Genomic DNA, 16,404 nt, shown 5'->3' on the forward strand with positions numbered 1-16,404 from the left:
AACAGTGAACAGCTTCACTGAAAACACCCAAGCACGGTCCGGGTTGTGAAGTCTCTATTTTATGGGCTAAAGCTAAAACGTCCGTGTAAAAGAAAAGAAACTAGTGCTGGTCGTGGCCTATGCTGTCCAATTGGAGGCGCCTTCCACCGTCGAGCACATCATGTTGCATGTTGTACAACAAGATCATTTAGTCGGGCACGATAACCGACGCAGCAGTTGGGCTTGGGCAATCACGACGACGGTAGGTCGAACGCGTTGAGATGCTTGTGGCGCTGGCATGCCGATCGGTAGCCAGCTTCGAGCTGCCGTTTGCTGAAACTCGTGTACTCGCGCAGCCGCTCGGTAACATAAACAAATTGATTAGTCGTGTAGTTTGCGAGCGGCAGTCGAACGACATTCCACCGCTGGAATATCTCGACAAGTCCTCAGACACCTTTGTAGGCGAGATAAAGGCAAGCGTTGCATCTGCTAGCTACCTCTGCCGCTAACGTATCGAAACGCGAGGAGGATCATCTTCTTTAAGCTGACGAGACGGAATGCGATCACAAGGGATCGAGCAACCGGCACTGTGGCTATCATTTTCATACCAATCTTTCCATGTCGACACTTAACAGCGTGTGCCGAGCGTGTCGGTCGGTGGGGCGCGCAAGTTTCCTAAAATTGTTAATCCATCTCTACTGCCCCACGGAAGGCTTCGGATGCAAGCGCATCCGTTGGCAGTGTTCGCAGTGCGGCGGTGGCGGCGAGCCTACTGAATATTTATACCACAAATCGGCTGCAACTAAATGTGAATGATAGGCTCGAATAAAAAGGGATTTTACAGTGGGTGAGATTAATTCACCTACCCCCGGAGCGCACTAATTTGTGATGATGGTTGGTTGTCGGTGGGGGGGCGAACGTAGTTCCGGATCAGGGATTTTGGATGCAGTTTTCAACGAACCCCATTATCCACCTTCATCGTGATTCGATGATAGTGATAGCATGCGTTTAAGGCTGCCGAGTGCCCGAGCGATGCATTATTCAAGAGAAAGTACCGCACGGGAGACGATGGAGTGCAATGCCACATGGTGGAAACATTGGTGTATAGATAGCATGCTACGAATTCGGTTCTGGTTGGATAGATTGTTCTGGAGCTTATGGAATAATTTCTTTGGAGAAAGAAAGTCTTGGTTTGAAATAATTTGATACGTTACAATGTACAACACTGAACTGGCATGATTACCCAATTTATCCATGAATTGAAAGGGTTTTATCTGGTTCAAATAACGTTTTTCGCATTTGTATGAGTTTTAAGATTTATGAGATAGGGAATTAAATTACATTATTAATATAGCGTACAAAATATGTTTATAATGGTAAGTTTGTGATAAAAAAACAACAATATTGAATTGAAATTTACCAAAATCAAACTAATGGATTGACAACGTAATGCATGATGCGCATACAATATTTTGTTCGATTCTCTTTCAAATAACTGTTTCATTCGATTAAGCGTCACATTGCATACATTCAGGCTGATATGAGCCAGGGGTTGGCAATTTGTAACTTTTGCTATTTTGTAGGTATAGGTATTTGATTCGAAGTATTATTAAATGTAATGTGATAACTATGTACAGAGCATAACTCTTTTACCATTTACTTTGACATCTGTTTTATTTCTGTAGGGTATTTTACTTCTCCATACACTCCTACTGGTACATCTTACTTAGGTAATATCACAATACACTTACGCACTACTCAGTGCGGGGTATTTAGCAAAGATTCGTTGTAGATATCTTCCTTTTTCCAAAAACGTTCACAAACAGCCTACCGCATCCTACAGACAAGCTCTAAACAGTTTCAGACTTTCGTAAATGTGTGTGAGGCATTCCGTTCTTATCCATCTACTAACAGCGTAACAAAATACGTTTGATTAAATCTATCAATCTATGACAAAACCTGATGTAGTAACTATATTAATCTTTCTTGAAGATTACAACCCTGTCGAAAGGTTTTTTTTTCGGCTCTTAAACAAATTATCTTATGCCTCGCTGACGCATAAGATGCGGGAGATTTTAAATCTGCACAATAATCACCTTCTTTGTAATGTTCTTTTGCATAGCAAAATACAATCGCTATAGCACCGTAATTCTCGCGTCCAATCTTTGGCGAGCCGTTAGAGAACGTCCGCATTTTACATCATCTTGCACTTCCGGCTACCGCGCGTCACCATCTCCATCGGTAAGCTTCTCGAGTAGCGAACTGCTCGAACAATAGCGTATGCAATCAGCGCACACGCGAGACTAGCCAAGACACCAACCACAATCAGCACGTCCAGCATCAGGTACTCGAACCAGGACAGATGGCGCACGTGTAGCGGTTTGGTGCCGCCGTTGCGTGCCACATACTCGATCCACCAGACGGCACGCTCCAGCGCCGTTTGCGGCTGGTCGTTAAGCAATCGGTGCAGTTTGTTCACGTTTTCCTGATACCTAAATATCATCGATGGCAATGGAGAGAGACAGAGAGAGAGAAAGGGTATATGATCCGTTAAATTTGATTCAACAACGCTCACCGAGTTCCAAAAATGCACCCGAAGCTTACCTTTCGTTGATCAACACATCCTGAAGCTTGTCCACGAAGGTTTGCGTCTCAAAGTCGATCAGTGAGATGATGCCCGCTTCGTACTTGACGATTTGGCGCAGATAGTGGTCGTACGAGGTTGAGTAGCTGATGCCGACGACGGGCACCTTGTGCTGGATGGCATCCTCGACGTTGATTTGGCCACCGTCCGTGAGGAATGCGCGCACTTTTGGATGACCTGCAAATGCAAAAGCGTAAAAAAAATACGGTTTTATTCGATACAGAAATTGTCGTAAAACAACAAAATTGTACAAAAGAGATTAGATCTCTCGCTGGCACCCAGTGTGGGGTAAATATTTTCCGCAACCTTCACTCTTGCGCTCAAGCGCAGCCGGTTTGTTGGCGCTTGTTGACGACGATGCGTTTTGTTTTTCAACCTGCTGGCACATCCACTTCCACACGGCCAATTACCAGACCCTTATCCACACTCTCGTCCGAGTTGTTGTGACCGTGCGGCTTGTTGTTGTCGGTTGCATTTCTCAATGAACTCAACGAAACACGTGCGTACCAGTGTGCCTGTCGCTTTTACTACGCGGTAGAGCACATCAGCATCGTCGTCATCGCCCCCTTAAACTCACTCGAACAGCACAAACACACACTCCGTGTGTGTGTGTTTGTGTGGACAGGGAAGCCATGAACCAGTGCACAAACAACAGGCTAATGGGAAACCGGCTGCCAAGCCCCCAGCCAAAACACTACGGCGGGGTGCTGCACACGCTTCGTGCGCGGTAAGGGTTGCTCGATACCGATCCCGGCCGCACGGAGCCGCTAAACCACTTGCCTATCTCTCCTCCCTGCTTTGCAACAGCTATCTAATCTTGTTTTTGTTTTGATTTGCTTCAAACATTCCTCACAAACACACACAGCTACAGCTGTTGCGGCTGTGTTTCTCCTCCATGTGCCTCTTCAAACGTCCCGCATCCATGTTGTCTTGTTTGCGTCGCATAGTAATAGAAAACAGGGAAGTTTTTAATATGCACAACCTGGCTGAGTTAAGCGGCAAGCGCGAACCTCGTGTCGTGGGTTTTTTTGTACCTCACTAACACTCATGTGCTGCTGCTTAAAAGATCATCTTTCACTGCAAAGGACAATGTTGAGCATAAATTCGCAATAAAACAATGTAGAGAGCTCCCGCATCGAAACGTGTTTTTCAAGGTCTAGCAGTCGAGGTTTGGGGAGGTCTGTCAGACTGCTGCGTATAATTCTATTCATATCGCTAAAAACTGCTTCGTTTCGTCTCGATATAGCTCGCTTTTTCTTCGCTTACCCCCGCTCAACTAACCTTCTCCCGGGTCATGTACGTACGTACGCGAGAACAAACCCCCGGCTAATGAAGTACGACGAATTTAATGATGAAATAAAAGCTAAAACCACAGTAAAAAAAACCCCTCTCCAACGCTTACCTAAAACGGCCTCCTGCGGCACGCTGTGTGACTGGTAGATGCGCCCGGTACTGTTGATCGGGTCCATGCTCTCGTCCAGCGCCCAAACGCTGGCCAGATCGAGGTGCGCGAGCGCTTTGGCAATCTTGTCGATGCGAGCCTGTCCGGCCACACCACCCAGCGAGGCGCCCAGATTGACGTACACGACCGGTTCGTCCGATTGGGCGAGGAAGAGGAACAGATCTTCCGGAAGCTGGTGGCGATGTTGCTGATGTATGCCTCCGAGATAGACGGTGGTGGGGCCGACCGGGCGCACATTGCCCAGCTGCTGATAAGCGTTGATCAGCAGCAGGTCCGCGTTCTGCTCGATCTGGCGCAGATCGGAAATGTGTTCGCCGAAGCTGCTTTTGGCAATCAAATTCTGGGCCGGTATTTCTTCGGTGTAGTAGTAGAACCTGCCGGCGAGCCAGGAAGGAATAGATAGCGATGAATATATAACGTAAAGGGTGTGTTCTTATCAGGATTAAACAATAAACTGTTCCAACGGCAAACATTTGTTCACAGACATGTGGTATCAGCTTACACCGCCCTGATAGCTGATGGGCAGCATATAGCATAAGTCAGTAGCGTGTTTTGTGATTTGTTTTCGTGCAAAAGCTACTGATGCGCAAATAAGGGATGTTATGCAATCTAATCGGTCATTCTAGCCAAAATCAAGGCCACTGTGTCAGCACGAGAAATTCCGCACCTTGTCAACGTATTTCGCGATAACTGATCCCGCCGGTCTTATCTACCGTCGTGTGGGGCAAATAATATAAATAAATGGGAGAGAGAGAAGGGTACACATCGTAAAGAATGAAGTAATTGTAAAAACTAACAGATTTTTGTAAGTTTCCTAGATTTTTCTCTGCAACCATGGTTAAAGTGTCTGCTAGCTCTTCTACGATTAGTTCTGCGATAAGAAAGGTTTGCTGATTTAGGATGGTTTGTTTACTTTAAGAAGCAAAATAGTCCAAATGTTTTTAAAATAGACATTCTTGCCCCGCAGTCGCACACGACAACAACAAAAAAGAAGCTTCCACGCTAACACCACTTGATCATCTTTGCCTACGTCACTGTTAAGGTAAACAGAGGTCGCGGATTAGTTAGCATTATGCTGACAATGTAATGGGTAAGCATTGCAAAGCAGCGAAAATCGTATGATCATCTTCCCTTTGCGTGTGGTCGATTTCTAGCAAAAGAAATACAATTGGTAAGCAATTCGAGCCGGTTTGGTTTTGCACCCATTAGCACAAACAGCTCACAAGCAAGCGTGTTCTAGAATTGTCCGTAAAACAAACAAACGTGGTGGTGGAACGAACGCAACGAAATCGTGACCGGATATATATTGCCAGTTCGTTTAAGCACACATTGCAACAGTTGCTGGAACGAAGGGAAAAAAGTGTTAACCATGCGCGTTTATGCACGCCAAAGGTTGGTGCACTTGCACTTACAATGTGCAACAATCTCACAGGCCATTTGTTCTGGGCCAGTTCGTTTTCTAACTGGAAAAGATGGTCACGTTTCAAACTCGTCATCATTTGTAGCAGCTGTCTGAACCAGCCCCATATCACTTTTACTTTTTCTCAGCCGCTACAGCTCGATCGTGTGTGTCGAGTCATTCTTCACCTACATGCACTTTTTGCCCTCCAACTGCACGGTGCTGAGTATTGTGTACAGCTGGGCTGTCGACTGAAGCCGGTTTGACCTACGACGAGGTGTTTGAGTGTGTGACCGTCGCCGTCACATGCTGGTGGTTGCGAACGGTGACTAGTAGATTGCTCAATTATAATTGCTCCAACTACCATGTCAGGGTTGAATAATTCATACCACACACGCCGTAGATAGTATGGTTTTTTGCGCAAAAAAGACCCAAGCCCTCCGAAGTATGGGAGCGTTGCACGCGCTAACTAGATGCGGAGCCCTTCGTAATCAAAAGCTGTTTGTGTGCTCAATTGTCACACACACACACACACTTACCTGTACCACACGGTGAACAGCACGCTCGAGATGCGCTGCAGCAGGCTCAGATCCTCGCTGAACGGCATGAAGATGCTCGGGTAGCCGATCGGATGGTTCGGATTGCCGAGCGCTTCGTGCGCGTTGATGTACGCCCCGCCGTTCGCGATGCCTACCAGCGGCGCCCGGAAGTGTTCCGCAAACGCGTTCATCAGCGTCACGCCGGACCATTCCACCATGACCACATCGAACCGGTTGCACTTGGTGCCGCCCGTTCCGTCCTGCAGGTTGGCCGATTCGATCAGCTTCTGCATGGCCGGATGCCGCAGCTCTTCGGCCGAAATCGTGCGCATCACGTCGAATATGTTGCGCAGCATGTCGCGCCCGTCCAGCCCGACCCAGCCGAGCTGCGCCAGGGCGGGCAGCTGGTAGGCGAAGCTGAGATCGATCTGCTCGATCGAGCGCGTCCCGTTCGGGCGGTCGGCCATGTCGAGGGGGTCCGTTGTAACGAGCACGATCTCGTGACCCCGGCCGGCCAGCTCTTCGATCAGTGGGCGGTAGACGAGCTGGTGCTGCTTCAGTGGCACCGGGAAGATTGCCAGTATTTTGGCCGCCTCGCCAAAACACACACAGACGGTTGCGATCGTGGCTAGCAGCACCGCGACCGTCGTATTGGTCGCCATTGCGCGGCTTGCGTGGGGTGAGGTGGAGGTGAGGATGCGAGGAGTTCTATTTTCGCCTGTTGGGCAAACCGCCACTGTCACCGGTTGCCACACACTACGGGACGGATTTTGACGAAATTCCTTTGCCTGAAAGATGTTTCACAACACACTTTGCGACGCAGCTCACGTTTCTTACAAGCGGCTTGGCGCGGGGGGTGTGTATGCTTCCGCCCCGTTCCTCCCAGAGTTCACGTTCACGTTGTCAGACGTCGTATCAATTGAATTTCGCGCTCGCTTGACCCTCGCTGATTGACAATTAGGATGGCGTGGACCGACGGGGAGGTCAGTGCGTGCAGGACATGTGATCAGACGATTCAGACAAATTGGCGGACTGTAAACGGATCGGTCGGACGGTCAGTTATTGCGGAGCTTCTCCTTGAACTGGAGCACAAATTTCGCCCAATCAAGCGGGGATCACAATCAGCGCAAACCGGACACACCCCAACGGGATAATTCACACAGCCCACAGGGGGGGCCAACTGAACAGCTCGTTCGTTTAAGCAATCGTTTCACAAAAGGAACCAAACACACACACTTTCTTCCGTACTGTTATTCACACTGGTTCACAATTTCCCGTGAAGCGTACGAATTTCTTAACGTCCGCCGGACGTTCAAGGCACTTGAGGTGCGGAAATGGAAGAGCCACGCCACGCAAAGGGCGGATGGATTAGCGACTGATGCAGGCTGGAACGATAGAGAAACAAGAAAGAAGAAACATCGTTACTACGAAGCATACATACACAACGAGAACTTGCTAATTAGCGATAGGTCTAACGGACGTCAGTTTTGGCGCGTGATATTGCGATGCGACAGAATGGAGGAAACCGTTATGAAACCACCCGGTTTCCAGCCACCCAGGCCCGGAACGTGGGTCAGGGTGGCGTGGTTTGGTCACACATGACGCACTGTCCGCATTTTACTGGACCGATCATTTGCTAATTGGTGGGTACGATTTTTGTTTTTGTTTTTGGTTGAGGCTATTGCAGCAATCGATTCTTTGTGTTGGGACAACTATGTGCTTGATCTATTTTGGTGCTGTCCTACGTAAGCAAGTACTTTTCCATTACTGCTGAAGGGTTTATTCGGATTTTTGGTTGCACAACCAAGTGCTTTCGGTGTATGTCGGTTGATGGTGGTCGTGCATACCATGGGATTTTGGTTGTCTTATTTGAATCTAACTGGCATGTCAATTACCGATCATTTCAGGTTGAAATGAATCTAATCATTTACTACTTATGCTGGTATCATGCAATCTAATGTCGTGTATTAAATTGGCAGCGAATCTGTGTAACCAAAAATCCTTCAGTCACGCAAGAACAATGATTGATAAGGCCCTCAATGGTAGTTTTAAACGATTTTTTCGTTTGCAAATAATACAACAGGATCAACAACAGCGAACCTCCAAATGAAAAGTTTTTAAATCAGCGCATAAATATAGCGAAGAAACAGCCCTTATCTACACACTTCTTAAATAGGTTGCAAGCAAAAAAACGACCACATAAATTGATATTTATCGCGCCAAATCATCCACGCCCCTGGTGGTGCCGTGTGTCAGGGCACGAAGTCATAAGCCAATTTCCATCGCCGAGCTGCTGCTCGTACGTAATCGCTTTGTTTGCACTGTCGAGCAGCAAAGAACGGGCCAGCATATACATTGGTGCCGGCGTAACAAAACAGCGGTTGTTTTCAACGTCCGGCAGACGATAACCGACCCAGCTTGCTAGAGGTTCCATACCATGAATCATACCAGTTCGCCCCATGCGCCCCACGCGAGCATGCGGTAAAACATCCTCCTTGCTGCCCTTTTTTCCACTGTTACCCTCTGCGTCAAAGGAAAGGAATCAAATACACCAACACAGCACAGCACACGAGTTGCGTGTTTTGCTTGCCCATCTTCTTTGTGTTCCGTATGGGTGGGTTTCTCGGTAGCGGCTGTGTGTAATATAACCACGGTTCAACCTGAAAAGCGATCATTTCCGTGCATGGAAACGGAAGCGGTGTGCGCTGTGATGCCTTTCCTTTCCAACCGCCCGTAGACAGTGGGGCTGCTGCTAATTTATTCATTTCACCCTTGCCCAGTGGGTGAAAAACGGCCAGTAGAAAAGAAATTCAACCAAAACCGTTGCACGAGGAGCTTGAGTGTCGGCTTTAAGGGTTGATAAGGGATGCCACGCTTGCGGGGAGATTTGTTTTGAATTTCGTTTATTCCCTCCTTGGATGCTGTATGCTTTGCAGGATCTTTGCATGCTTTCTCAGTTTGCCCACACACCACACAAAGACGACACCACGTAGGGGACAACAGCAGAAGCTGTAGGTTTTTCTGTGTGCGCGCGCGTGTACGCTTACCTTGCTTCAATCCTCTACCGTTCCGTTGTGTTGTCGTCGTCGTTGTCGACGGGGCTTGGTGGTGCATTAATTATAATCAGCTGCTGCGACGCTGCGTGCACACGCGTTAGCACCCAAACGAAGAAAGAGCACTACAGCACTGTGTGACACTGGGCTGATTGGTTGGTCGCGTTTCACACACCAAGGACTGTATTGCACTCAGGAAACACGAACGCACTGTGACAGTTTTCACTTTTCACTATGCGTGATAGGTTGTAGGAGAGTGTTGTTATCCTGTTTGTTGGCACTATGGGTATCACTTTTTAGTAGCTGAGCACTAAAGGCACAAAGGCACATTCACACTGTTGCTGTGACTGTTGTCAGGGTAAGATAGTTTTTACTTTTCGTTCTTCCTCTTGCAAGCGCGTGCCATTAGACGGCACAAGAGCAACGTTGTTCACTGGCAGAGCTGTGCTGTTGAAATGAACACCTTTGCTAGGGAGCAGAGAATGTATATAGTGTGATCCGCTGTGGTAGGTGCGTATGTGTTGGTTCATGTCAGGGTGGAGAAACTAATAGTTTATCATTAGAAAAAAATAAAACTTATTTAGTATACCAACTCTCTGAGACCGTAATAATGTTAGTCTACTAAGCAGACTACTATTTTTTGTGATCAAAAACATCAAAACAGATGAATATGGCAAATTATTATCAATATGAACACAACGATCAACCTATTTTTTATTTAAATTTGTACATATGTTTAGTAATCAATTTAGGATTTTCAACATATTCTTCTTCTTCTTTGGCTCAACAACCGATGTCGGTTAAGGCCTGCCTCTACCCACTTGTGGGCTTGGCTTTCAGTGACTAATTGATTCCCCCCATAGCAGGATAGTCAGTCCTACGTATGGCGGCGCGGTCTATTTGGGGGTTGAACCCATGACGGGCATTTTGTTAAGTCGTACGAGTTGACGACTGTACTACGAAACCGCCTCTTTCAACATATTACTATCGTTTAAATTGTTTTTAACAAATTGTAGGAAATATATATATTTCGCAATAAATTAATTTTCACAAAACAATGAGCTCGTAACATTGTTGTGTATGGTTGTTATTGCATTTTTTTGAAAAGGAATATTTAAATTGTTTGATGTTAGGACTGTTGCCTACCCCTGACTCATGCTCACGCATGTAGTAGTGGAGCAAATTTTGCAATGCTTTGCGTTAGATGCTCGCAGAGAAGGTTCATCATTGAACAGTCATAAAGAAGGAAAGTGGTACATCTAACGTTAATGTAGAAATGCTTAAATTCATCAGCTTTAAGCACAAATTGATCGAATTAATAAAACAATGTAAAACGATATCCAGTTAATTTTCTTACTTTTTGAATGGAGTTTACTATGTTTATTTTAAGCTGACTGAGCTGAAATTTTGGGTGTGAAGTATAAATTTAGTTTTTTCATTCTTTTTTTTCTAGCCTTTTAAGATAGTTTCAAAAATATTAAGTTCTTGATATAAACTTAGCGCCAGCATTATGAAACGAAAATACAACAAACTATTGCAAACACATCCATACAGGATGGGAAAATGGGAAGTGTGTTGCACATGGTGTAGTAATAATTGATGTATCGATTAGGTTAAGTGAAGATGATCGATTGTGCTGTTATCACACAGCCTGTACACAGCCTGCATCAATCGATCGATATAATGAAAATGCTGCACGAATTCATCTCATAAGAAGTATCTGGTATATTCGATGCAACAGCGATGCAACACATTATTTTGGTTTACATTACATTGGTTTCATTTTTTGTAGATGAAAAAAATAATCCATTTTGGTTGTTAAATTTAGAACGAACACATCTAAAGAAATACTTTTTCTAAAATGTATTTTTTGCATCTTCTTTTGTGCTCGAGTGCATTACCCCTCCAAAACATCTTCATTCTTATCCACTTTCTTCTAACCCAGAAATATCCAGAAATATCGAGAAATTTCGCCGGCACGAAACCATTGCGCCCCAGCACGCACATGTATCGCGACTGCACCACCTTCATGGAATGAACACATTCCGGTTCATTCTACGCACCACAAACAAACAACAAAACCGGTTCGCCTATGCTCGAGCACACGCACACACACACACACACTTCCATGCGCGATTGCGTCCGTTGCGTAGCTACCGACCAAGAAAAGAGCATTTTTATGCTCGATTGGAACGCGCTCCTGCCTGAGATGAACAGAGCATGCGTTGCAGAGCATGGCATGGTCGCACTCAACATGTGCCTGCCAACAGAGAGGCAACTCATATTCACGCCATCTCGCCATGCTCAGCGCGGTGTCAACCGGTTGTTTGTAAACAAATGTAATCATCATCATCGTCGTCGCCATCATTGCAATGATCATAAGGCGGGCGTAGGGCATAGATTTGTTTTATTTTTAGCCCGCCCTAGTCGGCCGACAAGCGAAAGAGAGCGTTGGGCGCGCACTGTCGGACGTTGCGCAACTTGTTGATTTGAACGCGGTTCGGGTGCTAAGGGCTAAATTTGAACGCCGCCAACGCGAATGCGAGAATGTCCATAAATGGGAATGTGAATGGTTGTGGCCTGTGGCGTGTCTCTCCAGCCAATTACCGAGTGCATAGAGAGCCGTTGCCGTTCCCCAGCGAGAGCTGTCACGCCGCAGATTGTGATTTACTGTCCCTGTCCATGCCCATGACTCATCTCAAGGACAGTGTTAGCTGTATAAACCCTATTGCCTTGTCTGTGTATTACTTCCCCTTTGTCTTAGTCGTTTCTAACGTGCTGTTTTTTTCCTCACTTTCCTTCCGTTTTCGCAGATCTGAACATCTCCACCATGTGGAGTCGATGGCGGACATCGATTCTACTGTTAACCGCACTCTGTTGGATTGCTGAGCGTGCGCCAACGGTGGCGGGTCTGGCCGGTGTGGCCGCCGGTTCTAGTCACAACTACAAGATCAACCCGAAGCCCTGCTCGGTGAACGGCATCGACGGTACCTGCATGTTCGTATGGGAATGCATCAAATCCGAGGGCCAGCACGTGGGCATGTGCATGGACCAGTTCATGTTCGGGTCCTGCTGTTCGCACAATCTGACCGAAAATGTGATACCGCAGAGTGGCAGCGGCCACCAGCATCAGACGTTTGTTGGCGGCTATCGGCCGAAACCGACGGGCTCGCCGTCTGGTGGGAAGTATAAACCACCAAGGCCAAGGTAAGCGGGTTGGATGGGCAAGTGCATTAGTTTCTAAACAGCCTCCGAACAAACTCTCCCACCTTGAAACCTACGCGTTCATTGCTAACCATTATGCTTGTTCCTCTTACCTTTTTATCTACCCTCGGTGACTGTGTCTGGCCAACCAACCAACCAACGGAATGTGGGACCTCCCTCCTAAAACGTATACTCTTGATGTTAAACGACAACATCTTCCATCCCAAATCATTACCAACGCCTCCACACATACACAAATTCTCATCGGTACCCATTGGAATATTGGACCTTTTTTCCTCAAAATTCGCCAACGGTTTACTACCTCGAATCCATTAAACAACAACCTCCACCAATGCTCAACAGTACTTTTGTTAGTAGTAATGGCTACACCACCATCTATCGGCCGAACGGCAGTGGTACGCTGGTGATACGACCGTCCCACAATCACCATCAGCAGTCACATCCGCACCACACGTATCATCACACTCATCATCACAGTAAGCCGGGCGGCGGCGGCGGCAGCGGCGTTAGTAGTTCCAGTAGTAGTTCGAGTGCTGGCGGTGGTGGCGCTTTCGTCACCGGCAGCAATCACTTTAGTCAAAAGCCAACCGAAGGCAGTGTAAATAAACATTCTACCTTATCGACGCTGGTACAGCAGCAGCATCAGCAGCAGCATCAGCAGCATCAGCAGCAGCAACAGCAGCAGCAACCGCAAACGGGTGCAGTCGACCAAGAGATGGCAGCGAGTGCATCAACCGGTAGGTTACTCTCTGGGGCAAAGTCTGGGATGCGAATGGGTATGCCCGGGTGTAGTATACACTCGTGGAGACAAAGCCTACTTTCTTGTTTGCCTAATCATTGGCTCTGTTTTGTTTCGTTCTCCATTTGCGTGTGCTGCAGGCGTATTTACCACTCACTGGCAGGCGACGACGGAGCCCAGTTTCATCACGCGAACGAAACCGCCGAAACCAAACAAACCGTCCAAGAAACCGATCCTGTCCATCTCGAACAACATTCAAAGCACCGTCCTGAAACCAAAACCATCGGTAGGTATTGCGCGGACGGAATTGATACGGAGCGTTAGGACACACGTTTCTGTGGGAAGCAAGTAGGCTTTACAAGTTTGCCTTTGGCAATTGATTTCTTCCAATCAACGGAGATGGCCCGGATCTTGTCCAGTTTTTTAGTTTAATAATAAAATTCCTGTTTGTACTATACTCCCGACATAAAGGCAAAGCCGACCAAGCAAAGTACGACCAGTACAAGCACCACTACCACTACGACGACGACGACAACGACAACGACGACCACGACGACGACCCCCAGGCCCACAACCAGAAGGACTACGACGACTACCACGACAACCACGACTACGCCTCGGCCTACTACCACGTCCTCCACCAGCACCATTGGATCCAGCAGTAGTACCAGCAGCAGCAGTAGCAGCTCAACAGGTTCCCAAGCGCTTGCAACAGCATCCCCTTCTGTGATTGACGTCGACGATGCTGCACCGTCCATTGCGTCCTACACCACGGCACCGGGCCGATACACGATTTCCGCAGCAAGAAACGCTGGTAAGGACTCCTTCTTTGTTGGGGAGCTGAAGATGGTGCTTCAATTTCGTGCCCCATTCAACGCCGGTTGTATGCTGGACAGTTCGTCTTTTCTTTTGCCCCCAATCACTCGTTATAAATACACACTTTTCTTCCTTCTATTCCTCGTTTTGCTCGATGACTTGGATGAAAAAAAAGAATGCGGCATTCAAACGATGGGCCGACCGGAAACAAGGATCGTCGGTGGCAAAAATGCTCCGTTCGGCCGCTGGCCTTGGCAGGTGTCGGTGCGGCGCACGTCATTTTTCGGCTTCTCGAGTACCCACCGGTGCGGGGGAGCTGTCATAAATGACAACTGGATAGCGACGGCGGGCCATTGTGTCGATGAGTAAGTGAACGCCGGCAGTGACCATTCCCCGGGACGTGCCGGGTGAAGTGATTGCTCCTAATTGCTTCCTCCCGCTTCTCTTCCCAGCCTTTTAACGTCCCAGATTCGGATACGGGTCGGCGAGTATGACTTTTCGCACGTGCAGGAACAGCTGCCATACATCGAGCGGGGCGTCGCCCGGAAGGTTGTCCATCCGAAGTATAACTTTTTCACGTACGAGTTCGACCTGGCGCTGGTGAAGCTGGAGCAGCCGCTCGTCTTTGCACCCCACATCAGCCCGATCTGTTTGCCGGCGACGGACGATTTGCTGATCGGGGAGAATGCGACCGTTACCGGCTGGGGTCGGCTGAGCGAGGGCGGTACGCTGCCATCCGTACTGCAAGAGGTAAGTTGGTGTGGTTGTGAGGGGGAGGGCAGGGAAAGCGGAGGTGATGAGCTCCGGAAATAGAAAAGTATACAAATGTGATTTGATATGGTCAGCAAACCGTTTCTTGATTGACTTTGATTATTGTTTACGAATAAATTCCAATTCGAAGGACAGATTTCACATTGATGCTACGCAGATTGCATACTTTTAGGAAAATTACAGAATGATGTCAGGAAAGTAGGCAATTTGTATTATTACATCGAAGGACACATTTCACATCGATGCTACGCAGATTGCATACTTTTAGGAAAATAACAGAATGAGCTCAGTAAAGTAGGCAATTTGTATTACAAATGACTGCTATTATGAGCATCTGGTATGACACAATTAGTTTTCCTCTTTGTTTTAATAGCCACAGTTAAAAATTGATAGTGTTGATATTTACATTTTGAAACTGATTAATATTGGTAAAAAAATCATTTTATCTACCCAATCATAAGAAGGGTAGAAATATTAACGAGGAAACAAAAAATAGTATAAATGCAATCTGCACCGTAATGCACCACTTTGCATCGCGTTAAACCTTTAGACACTTTTTATAATCCTCTCTTCGCAAAGCATCACTTGCAGAAAGCAGATACTCAAAGGAACTGAAAAGGAAAAAAGAACGCGCTAAAATGCTCGCAAAGTTAGAGCAAAACTTTTGGCCGCAAGGTTCATTCTATTTTAATTATGTACCGGAACACTTTTCACTTTTTTTCTTGCAACAAATTCCTTGACGCGAACCGTCTGCACTGTACTTTCAATATGATGAAACTCTTTCCATAATTAAAGCACACCGACAGAACCATTCTTCGCGGAAGCGTTCCATATCTACACCATACACTTTAATGAAAAGGCATAAGAAAAAAAAAAATAGCTAGTATGATCTTTCTCATCTGCCAAAGCGCTGCATTTCGCTGCTCGCGGAAAGCATTGTTCGGGAAAAGGTAAATGCACATCTTAATTATGGAGCATTTTCTCATTTTGTGTAGTTTTCTTTCGATGATGTGTGCAGGCTGTCTTTCCTGCATCACGACAGTGGTTGTCACGGTGACAAAAGTCCAGATGCTAAACGACGTGTTGCTAAAAGAACACGTGCAGGAGTTTGATGGGAAGATGTTTGCAATTATTAACCTTCTTCGCTACTATAGAATCGCTATACACTTTTGTAGGTATCTTTAGCAACGTATGCTGAGTCGCTCATATTAATCATCTTTGTGTAGAAAAACGTACCGTGCAGACGTTCTATTCGAAGCTGAAGAGAAATCAACTCCTGTCGTCTAGTGCAAGGTACTACCTTTTCCCTATGTAGTTCTTTGTCCTTCTTGACTAGACAGCCATAAGCTGCTGCTAAGATACCAACACCTTTTCATGTCTGCAACAGTTCTTTATTCTTTCGGTCTGGTTGGCACTAGCATCCTTTCATCGCTTTTCTGTCAATGAAAGTGAGTTCAATTATGTTTGTGTCAATTTGATGTATTGAAGCTTGCACGTATGAAAAGTCCTCTTTGTTATCCTCTCAGGTCGAACGTGAATGGCTACGATGATTCCTTGTGATTCTTCAGCATCATTACTTTGAAGCATGAGTTTTGCTAGTGTGTCGGTGTAAACGTAACTTCCTAGCATGACTTTGCTTTATCATTGTGCATAGCACAATGATCCTTCTTTGTTTTCAATGATTACACCAAAATCGGCAAGAGCTTAGCTGTAGGATTTCGCTAAAAGTAAAGAGTACGTGATAAGTAACTTTAGTATCATTGGTTGTGTCTCTCGG

General features: G+C 46.6%; 2 protein-coding genes across 6 annotated transcripts in view; one reads left to right on the forward strand and one right to left on the reverse strand.

The window, feature by feature from the left end:
• Positions 1-16,404, forward strand: part of LOC120908806 (serine proteinase stubble) — a 100,742-nt gene that overhangs the window by 72,926 nt on the left and 11,412 nt on the right. For 4 of the 5 annotated variants that reach the window (XM_040320188.1, XM_040320189.1, XM_040320190.1 and 1 more), the window contains 6 exons: positions 11,890-12,283; positions 12,644-13,038; positions 13,181-13,326; positions 13,512-13,854; positions 14,032-14,221; positions 14,309-14,606. In XM_040320188.1, coding sequence (XP_040176122.1) covers positions 11,890-12,283; positions 12,644-13,038; positions 13,181-13,326; positions 13,512-13,854; positions 14,032-14,221; positions 14,309-14,606 — 1,766 coding nt within the window. Of the gene's footprint in view, positions 1-11,646; positions 11,812-11,889; positions 12,284-12,643; positions 13,039-13,180; positions 13,327-13,511; positions 13,855-14,031; positions 14,222-14,308; positions 14,607-16,404 lie in introns of those variants that run through there. The other variant, XM_040320192.1, reaches the window with a different exon arrangement.
• On the reverse strand, positions 1,635-9,547 carry LOC120908807 (UDP-glucosyltransferase 2-like). Its single transcript, XM_040320193.1, has 5 exons — positions 9,071-9,547; positions 6,024-7,408; positions 4,026-4,459; positions 2,584-2,800; positions 1,635-2,471 (listed from the first exon to the last, which is right to left on the reverse strand). The coding sequence occupies exons 2-5, from the start codon at positions 6,683-6,685 to the stop codon at positions 2,174-2,176; spliced, it is 1,611 nt and encodes a 536-aa protein (XP_040176127.1). The 5' UTR covers positions 6,686-7,408; positions 9,071-9,547; the 3' UTR covers positions 1,635-2,173.

The sequence above is a fragment of the Anopheles arabiensis genome, chromosome 2 (assembly GCF_016920715.1).
Source record: "Anopheles arabiensis isolate DONGOLA chromosome 2, AaraD3, whole genome shotgun sequence".
NCBI lineage: Eukaryota > Metazoa > Arthropoda > Insecta > Diptera > Culicidae > Anopheles > Anopheles arabiensis.

What these genes read in the sequence shown, in the direction of transcription:
- LOC120908807 (XM_040320193.1), bottom strand. Translation starts at nt 6,685, where the DNA reads ATGGCGACCAATACGACGGTCGCGGTGCTGCTAGCCACGATCGCAACC. An exon ending in CTGTTCACCGTGTGGTACAG is followed by an intron (nt 4,460 to 6,023) that starts GTAAGTGTGTGT and finishes GCTCGCCGGCAG; the next exon opens with GTTCTACTACTACACCGAAG. An exon ending in GCCGCAGGAGGCCGTTTTAG is followed by an intron (nt 2,801 to 4,025) that starts GTAAGCGTTGGA and finishes TTGCATTTGCAG; the next exon opens with GTCATCCAAAAGTGCGCGCA.